The sequence below is a fragment of the Molossus molossus genome, unplaced genomic scaffold, assembly GCF_014108415.1.
Source record: "Molossus molossus isolate mMolMol1 unplaced genomic scaffold, mMolMol1.p scaffold_m16_p_12, whole genome shotgun sequence".
NCBI lineage: Eukaryota > Metazoa > Chordata > Mammalia > Chiroptera > Molossidae > Molossus > Molossus molossus.
This window is the reverse complement of record NW_023425347.1, coordinates 75,537,063-75,545,530: the sequence shown is the minus strand read 5'-3', so window position 1 is coordinate 75,545,530 and position 8,468 is coordinate 75,537,063. Positions and strand designations below refer to the sequence as shown.

Below are 8,468 nucleotides of genomic sequence, written 5' to 3'. Positions count from 1 at the left end.
ATGGCTTCAAGGTTACTTCTCGGACCTGGAGCGCTGGTCGCGCAGGCCCTGAGGGCCCGCGGTCCCACTGGGGTGGCCAGGGTGTGCTCTATGGCGTCTGGAGGTGGTGTTCCTACTGATGATGACCAGGCGACTGGGCTGGAGCGGGAGGTCCTGTTGGCTGCACGGAAGGGACTGGATCCATACAACATGTTAGCCCCAAAGGCAGCTTCAGGCACCAAGGAAGACCCCAGTTTGGTCCCCTCCATCACCAACAAGCGAATAGTGGGCTGCATCTGTGAACAGGACAACAGTGTTGTCATCTGGTTCTGGCTGCACAAAGGCGAGACCCAGCGGTGCCCTAGCTGTGGAACCCATTATAAGCTGGTGCTCCACCAGTTGGCCCACTGAGCCCGTGCACTAACTCAAAATATGCTGTAAAGTTTCTTGTTTCTAATGAAGCTAGCCATTGCTTTGGCTCCTCCTAAAAATAAAGAAATTAGCACAGCCCTGGCCGGTTTGGCTCAGCGGTTGGAGCGTTGGCCTGCGGACCAGAGAGTCCCAGGTTCGGTTCCCATTAGGGGCATGTACCGAAAAAAAAAAGAAAAGAAATTAGCACAGTAACTGGAACATAGTAAGAGCTCAGTAAGTGTTCTTTGCTGTTTCTCTCTAGTTTCTTCCACTCCCTCCACTCCCTTTCTGCCAGGCTCCATTCATTCTTTTCCAAGGGCATGTAGGGGCGGTTCCACCCCTCCCTCCGCCCCACCCAAAGCCCCGCCCCTCACATCTGCCCGGATTGGTTCCTGAGAGGCGGAGGCCAGGGAAGAACCCAGTCCGAAGCGGTGGGGGCGTGACGCATGCGCGGGATGGGCTGGGTGGAGGTGGAGAGGAAGAGCTGCCGGAAGTAGACGGCAGAGGTGGTGGCGGAGCGGGCAGCAGCTGCCTGGGAAACCGGGGCCCGGAACCCACGACTCGCAGACCCGCAGGCCAGGCAGTCATTTCTGTGCCCGGCACCCAGGAGGCCCGAGGGCGCCCTTTGCATGGGCCGAGGGTCCTGGTCCGGCAGCTTTCTCTGGACTTGAGCCCTTCCCTAAACCCCGCCAGGGGGCGCCGCGCTGAGGGGCTGCAGAGTGGGGGGCGGGCGCAGCTGATCGGAGAAGGGGCGCGGGGCCGGAGGAGAGGGCTCTGCCCCGCTCAGGAAGTGCCCCTGGGCTGGGGACTGGGAATCCTCACCTCCAGACAGAGGCAAAGGTTTCTGGGGGCGAGGAGGGTGCGTCGCCCTCCGCCCCCGTCGGCACCCTGGCCATGACGGGCAAGTCAGTGAAGGACGTGGATCGGTACCAGGCGGTCCTGGCCAACCTGCTGCTGGAGGAGGATAACAAGTTTTGTGCGGACTGCCAGTCTAAAGGTAGCGTATACCCCGCGGCGGGCCGGACGTCCTCCAGCCTCTGGACGCGTCTGGGAGGCGGTCTGTTTGAGGATAGGGGTTTCTGGAGCTTAGGCCGCCCAAACCATCCTAAATGGTAACCTCGTGCTACTCTTGCTGCTGAGCCTGCTAGGTGTTCTGCAGCGCCGGGATTGGTGTGGACAGAGGTTGCGAGGGCGAGTGTGTGTGTGTGTGTGTGTGTGTGTGTGTGTGTGTGTGTTGGGGGAGGAGGGATGGTGGTGGGGGTGGAAGTGGCGTGGTGTCTGCAGGTGAGTGTGTCTGTATTTCAGGGCTGTGAACGAGTTCTGGGCTGTCATTCCAGAGGCAGCCCAGAGCTCACAGCTTTCCACTTGCAAAGCTGGGGATGAACTGCAGTGTGTGTGTGAATGTGACAGAGGGAGAGAGGGGAAGAGACAGAGGTAGGGAGGGCGGGAGGGAGAGAAGAAAAGTGAGATGATGGTGGGGAGGAAAAGTGCTTAAATAATTTTTTAAAGGTGATCCTTGTTGCTTTCTGCCATTTGGTTAGCAGCTCCTGTCATTTTACAGACTTGCTGAGATCTGACAGAGTGCTTAGGTGGCTTTCTTCCTGGATATGTGCAGAGGAAAACTGCTTTATGCAGTGACACAGTGCGGATTTCTAGACAGCCTAGCCCTGGCTTGTGGAGTGCGTTTGAGGCCTAATGTGTGTGTGGTGGCAGAAGCTAGCAGATTGTGGCCCTAGTGTAGGATCCATTTAAACACTGGAGAGAAGGAAGCAAGGCATGCATTGAATTTTTTGCTTCCATGGTTATCACCCTTCTAAAGATGAAATGTGATCATTATAAATTGGCAGTCATTTAGTCTTTGTTTTGTGTGCCCTCAAAGACTCATGGCTTGATCCAATTAAAAATCGGTATGATAGGAAAGCATGGTTATTAGTGAAATGTTTGCACCCAAAATTTATAGATACAAGTGTCTGTAAATGTTTTGTTTCCTTATTTTCCTTCTGAATTATTTGGAATATAATTGGAGGAGTTGGGAACATTTTTTTCTTTGGTTGGGGAGAAAGAAACAGTTATAAGTTTGGCACCTATTGTTAATTGACTTCTGTTCATAATGCAGTGGATTTGCCATATAGCATGTTGAGCATATAGTATACAAGAAAGATTCAAATGTATTTGTATTTATGAATATTGAGGAAGGAAGTATATGCATACTTGATGCTTTCACTAATTACCTTTTATTTTATTTAAAAAATATATATTTTTTCTTTATTGGTTCTAGAGAGAGAGAGAGGGAGAGAGAGACAGAAACATCGATGAGAGAGAACATCGATTGGTCGCCTCCTGCATGCCCCCCATTGGGGACTTGGCCCACAACCTGGGCATGTGCCCTAACAGGGAATCGAACCGGCGACCTCTTGGTGCATGGGTTGATGCTCAACCAGTGAGCCACACCAGTCGGGCAATTACCTTTATTTTAGAAAAAATAAGGTTATGTGAGAAGAACAGAGGGATTATACATATACTACTAAACACCTGGTAGTATATCTTAGTGCCCGCTACCAATAGATAAATAGCATGTGTCGTTAGGAAAGCAGGTCCCCAGACTTCTTTTCTGAATTTTTGCATGTGCAAGAATTCATTTTCAAAAGTACTTTGGAATCAGTTTATGTGGAGTAGGTTAATTTCTTAATGTTGACTCTTGCTAGATCTTGTCCTAAGTCTATTGGAAGATTCTGTTTAAAATTTAGGAGTATATCTCTTGGCTTTATTCAAATTCCCTTATGTCCTCATTTGACAGATCTTGAGAGTCACAGTGAAGCAACTCACTGGAGTGAGCATGCTGCATTTGGGGAGTCAGATGCCATTTTGATGATTAGTACCACCCCACCCCTCGTTTGTCATACCACTCTTATACTTACTCATATTCCAATAAAATATAGCAGATGGAAGAGAGGTTGATTCATCACTTCCTCCAGATTTTTCCATTGCTCTTTATCAATAGCATTGCTGGGGATCGGGTAATGAAACTAGTTAATTCTTAATGAGAACTAGTAACTGCTGGTTTATAATCGTTATTAACTACTGTTGATGGTAGAATCTGGTTCCTGAAATAATTTCTTTTCACAAATTAGTTTTACATTTTCACTCGGTGGCTTCAGTGACTTGGCTATTGTATTAAAATTGAGATGACTCCAAAAAAAAAAAATTGAGATGACAGTCCGGCCAGTGTGGCTCAGTGGTTGAGCATCGACCCATGCACCAAGAGGTCGCTGGTTCAGTTCCTGGTCAGGACACATGCCCAGGTTGTGGGCCTGATCCCCAGTGTAGGGCATGCTGGAGGCTGCTGATTGATGTTCTCTCTCATCGATGATTCTATCTCTCTCTCCCTCTCACTTCCTCTCTCTCCCCAACCAAAGAAAAAAATGTCCCCAACTCCTCCAATTATATTCCAGTCAATAAAGGAAAAAAAATTGAGATGACAATCATCTTTTAATTCAGTTAAATAAAGGACATTTTTGTTGAGGCCTAAGTTTACTCAGTTTATGAATTATCTAACCCTTCCACTCTTCCAGCCCCTCTCATCCTCCTTTTTCCTGATTTTGCTTTTCATAATGATCATGTGAACAACTGTCAGATTGTGGAAAGAGACATTTGCATCAATAGATTAAGTTGCCTGTTAGCATTGGTAAAAAATATATTTAGTGGGAGGAGTAATTCAAAAACTGTTGGCTAAAATGAGACTTGGATTTGAGTTTATTTATCTCTGTGTCTCATGTCCTTTCTTACTTAGAAAATTAAGAGCTAATTGTACAAGACCTGGTGAGTGATTGCTAATCCATTCATATTAAATCAGATGATGTAGCCCTGGACTGCAGACCTATGAGCAGGTATTTTTGTAATGTTCCAAAAATAACTCTTTGGCAATGACTCTTCTTTTTATTTTTTTATTTTTTTGGTACGTGCCCCTAGTGGGAACCGAACCCGGGACTCTCTGGTCTGCAGGTTGATGCTCCAACCGCTGAGCCAAACTAGCCAGGGCTGACTCTTCTTTTTAAAACCTTATACTTATTTAAGAATGTTATTATCTTTAGATAAATAATTTAAACATTAGAGTAGAGAATAAGAATGTGTTCTCTTTATGTAGTACAAGTTTTGTTGGTCCTGGGGTTTTTAAAATCTCTTGACCACAAGACTCACCAGTTTCTGGGACCGCTAAGGCACAGAATTGATTCTTGTGTGGGAAAGGAAGCTGATTTGGCACAATTAAAAAAAAACAAAAACTTTGACTCGCTCTAGGCCCAAAGAAGATGTGGTTTCTTCACCATCTCAAAGCTTCAAGTTACTGTGACCTTTAGGGTAAATTTTTTGACTGATTTAAGTAGTAGTAGTGACAGAACAGAGGACAAACATACTGAAAATTCCAGGTATGTCGGTGGTAACTCTACCTAGTTGAGGCTGGGTACCATTTTTGCATAGACCCTTGGTTGGGTCTTGCTGACCCAAGGTTTAGTCTTTAGCTCTGTAGTTCCATGTTTTATCTGTGTGCCTGAAATAACTCCTTATCAACCTCTTCAGAGACTGGTTTGAATTAGACACTGTCTTATTTACCATGAAAGGATCTACCTTTCTGATGACCCGAATGCTTGTGTCCACTGTTGGGATACTCCTTCCTCAGTATTAAGGTTCGTAAACAAACAAACAAACAAACAAAATGAGAGCTATGTAATGAGCAGAGAATTAAAATGAAATAAACTTGATGGTCTTGAGGAATGTTTACTTTAGACTTTGAAACACCACATGGAATTCTGGAGTCTGACAGAAACTTTGTAGTACTTTTTATTTTTCTCTTCTGTTACATCCTATCTCTGAAGTTTCACCTTGAATCATCTAACCATTGCCTCTTGTTAATTCCCATGATATATTCTTTCTTTTCGTTTTTTTGTTTTTGTTTGTTTGTTTGTTTTTCCTCCATGATATATTCTTAAATTTAAATTTACCTTTTGTAAAAGGTAGCTCTTGCATATGGTTCAAAATTCAAAAGGTTTAAAAGGGAATGTGTATAGTGAAAAGTTGTGTTCTTGTCCCTGATTCCATAGCTACCATTTTCCCTTCCTGGAATTAACCACTATCAGTAATTTCTTATGTGGCTTTTAAGATATAATCTTTGGCCCGGCCGGTGTGGCTCAGTGGTTGAGCGTCGACCCATGCACCAGGAGGTCGCTGGTTCGATTCCTGATCAGGGCACATGCCCAGGTTGTGGGTTTGATCCCCAGTGGGGGGCATGCAGGAGGCGACCAATCGATGTTCTCTCTCATCGATGTTTTTCTCTCTCTCTCTCCCTCTCACTTCTCTCTCTCTAAAAACAATAAATAAAAAAATTGCTTTAAAAAAAAAAGATATAATCTTTGCACAGACAAATACATTTAAATATATTACTATGCAGTGCTTTTGTACAAACAGTAGATGTTACCCACACTTCATGGCACCTTGCATTTTGCTTTTAAATCATCATTATTATTATTATTATTTTAATCCTCACCGAGGATATTGTTTCCATTGATTTTTAGAAAGAGTGGAAGGGAGGGAGGGGGAGAGAGAGAAGAGGGAAACATGCATGTGAGAGACACATAGACACATCAATTGTTTGCCTCCCATACACTGCCTGACCAGGATTGGGTATTGAACCAGGCATGTGCCCTTGACCGGGAATTGAACCCAGAACCCTTTGGTCCTTGGGCTGACACTCTCACCACTGAGCCACACCAACCAGGGCTTAAATGATTTCTTTTTTTTTTTCCCGATGAATATTTTTTTATTTAATTTTTTATTATTTTTTGTTACAGATGTTTCTCCTTTTTTATCCCATTGGCACCCCTCTCCCACTCCCCCCTGCCCCATCCCCGGCTTTGTTGTCCATGTCCATTGGTTATGCATACATGCATATAAGTTCTGTGGTTTATCTCTTTCCACCCCCTCTTCTGAGGGATGTCAGTCTGTGCCCTACTTCCATGTTTCTGGGTCTACCGTATTCCTCAGACTGTTATGTTCGTTATATTCCGTATATAAGTGAGATCAGGTGGTATTTGTCTTTTTCTGCTTGGCTTATTTCACTTAGGATAATACTTTCCAGGTCCCTCCATGTCGTCTCAAAGGATAAGAGATCTTTCTTTCTTTCTTACAGCTGCGTAGTACTCCATTGTATATATGTACCACAGCTTTTTTATCCATTTGTCTACTGATGGACACTTGAGCTGTTTCCAGATCTTAGCTATTGTAAATAGTACTACTATGAACACAGGGGTACATATATTCTTCCTGATTGGTGTTTCAGGCTTCTTAGGGTATATTCCTAGAAGTGGGATCACTGGGTCAAATGGACGTTCAGTTTTTAAATTTTTTTTTAAATTTTTTTTATCCTCACCCGAGGACATTTTCCCATTTTTTGTTCAGGTAGAGTGGGAGGGAGAGAGAGGAACAGAGAGAGAGAGAAAGAAACATCGATGTGAAAGGAACACATCGAGTGGCTGCCACCCGCACAACCGACCAGGGCCGGGGACAAACTGCAACCGAGGTACGTGCCCTTAGCGGGAACCGAACCCGGGTCTCTCAGGACCGCAGGCCGACGCTCTAACCGCTGAGCCAAACCGGCCAGGGCAGTTTTTAATTTTTTGAGGTAACACCATATTGTTTTCCATAGTGTCTGCACCAGTCTGCATTCCCACCAGCAGTGCACTAGAGTCCCCTTTTCTCCACACCCTCACCAACACTTGTTTGATGATTTGTTGATGGCAGCCATTCTGACAGGTGTGAGGTGATACCTCATTGTTGTTTTAAAATGATTTCTTTATACATATATTTTATCCTCACCTGAGGACATTTTTCCGTTTTTTGTTCAGATAGAGTGGGAGGGAGAGAGAGGAAGAGAGAGAGAAACATTGACGTGAAAGGGACACATCTAGTGTCCCAACCAGGGCTGGGGATAAACTGCAACCGAGGTACATGCCCTTAGCGGAAACCGAACCCGGGTCTTTCTGGACCAAAGGCCAACGCTCCAACTGCTGAGCCAAACCGGCCAGGGCTCTTTATGTATATTTTTAAATTTATTGATTTGAGAGAGAGCGAGTGAGAGAGAGACATCAATTTGTTGTTCTACTTATTTATACATTCATTGGTTGGTTCTTGTGTGTGCCCTAACTTGGGATCAAACCCACACCTCGGTGTATCTGGCCCACACTCTAATCAACTGAGCTACCCGGTCAGGGCTACACCTTGCATTTTTCATTCAATAATATAACATGGAGAGCAAGAAGATTCACAGCATTGAGGGGCTTCTTCATTCTTTCAAGGTATTTCCTAAGACTATTTCCTTACCTTAAGTTGTAAGATATGCTTAAAGTGATTTGGAAACATCTGATCTCATTAAAGACATCTTAGAAAGTGTCCTTGGCCCATCCACAGCACATAGAAGCCCACCTTACAAATGGCAAAGAAGCAGAATGGTGGAAGGAGCTGTAGATTTGAAGTTGAAATATCCAGTTAAACTCCTTTATTCTTCTTATTTTAGCTTTGTGACCTTCAGCCTGCCACCTAACATTCTCAGTTTAATTTCCCTCCTTTGAAAATAAAAGTGCTTCATAAACAAAAGTGTTACACAGATGTAAGCATTATTTATTATTACCAGTGCTGATCTTATTTATTTTATCTTCATTTTATTCATTTTCCCTTAAATACTCTGGTTCCTGGAAGCCACCGTTAGAATGACTCACCCAATAATTCCCTAGTCTTTAAGCCAAAACCATTTCCTATACAAGGGAGTTCTGGCTTTTTTTTTTTTAATCCTCACCCGAGGACATTTTTCCATTTTTTGTTCAGATAGAGTGGGAGGGAGGGAGGGAGGGAGGGAGAGAAAGAGAGAGAGAGAGAGAGAGAGAGAGAGAGAGAGAGAGAGACATCGACGTGAAAGGAACACATTTAGTGGCTGCCACCCTCACGACCAACCAGGGCCGGGGACAAACTGCAACCAAGGTACGTGCCCTTAGTGGGAACCGAACCCGGGTCTCTCTGGACCACAGGCTGAC

The 8,468-nt window shown here is 44.6% G+C and overlaps 2 protein-coding genes across 2 annotated transcripts in view; both read left to right on the top strand.

Annotated features, from left to right (window-relative positions):
• LOC118627159 (cytochrome c oxidase subunit 5B, mitochondrial-like) lies at positions 1-390 on the top strand. The gene has a single exon (XM_036257378.1). The coding sequence runs from the start codon at positions 1-3 to the stop codon at positions 388-390; it is 390 nt and encodes a 129-aa protein (XP_036113271.1).
• A 536-nt stretch (positions 391-926) lies between these two features.
• SMAP2 (small ArfGAP2) overlaps positions 927-8,468 on the top strand; it is a 51,680-nt gene continuing 44,138 nt past the window's right edge. Inside the window, exon 1 of the mRNA XM_036257351.1 lies at positions 927-1,387. Coding sequence (XP_036113244.1) covers positions 1,285-1,387 — 103 coding nt within the window. The 5' untranslated portion in view covers positions 927-1,284. The remainder of the gene's footprint in view (positions 1,388-8,468) is intronic.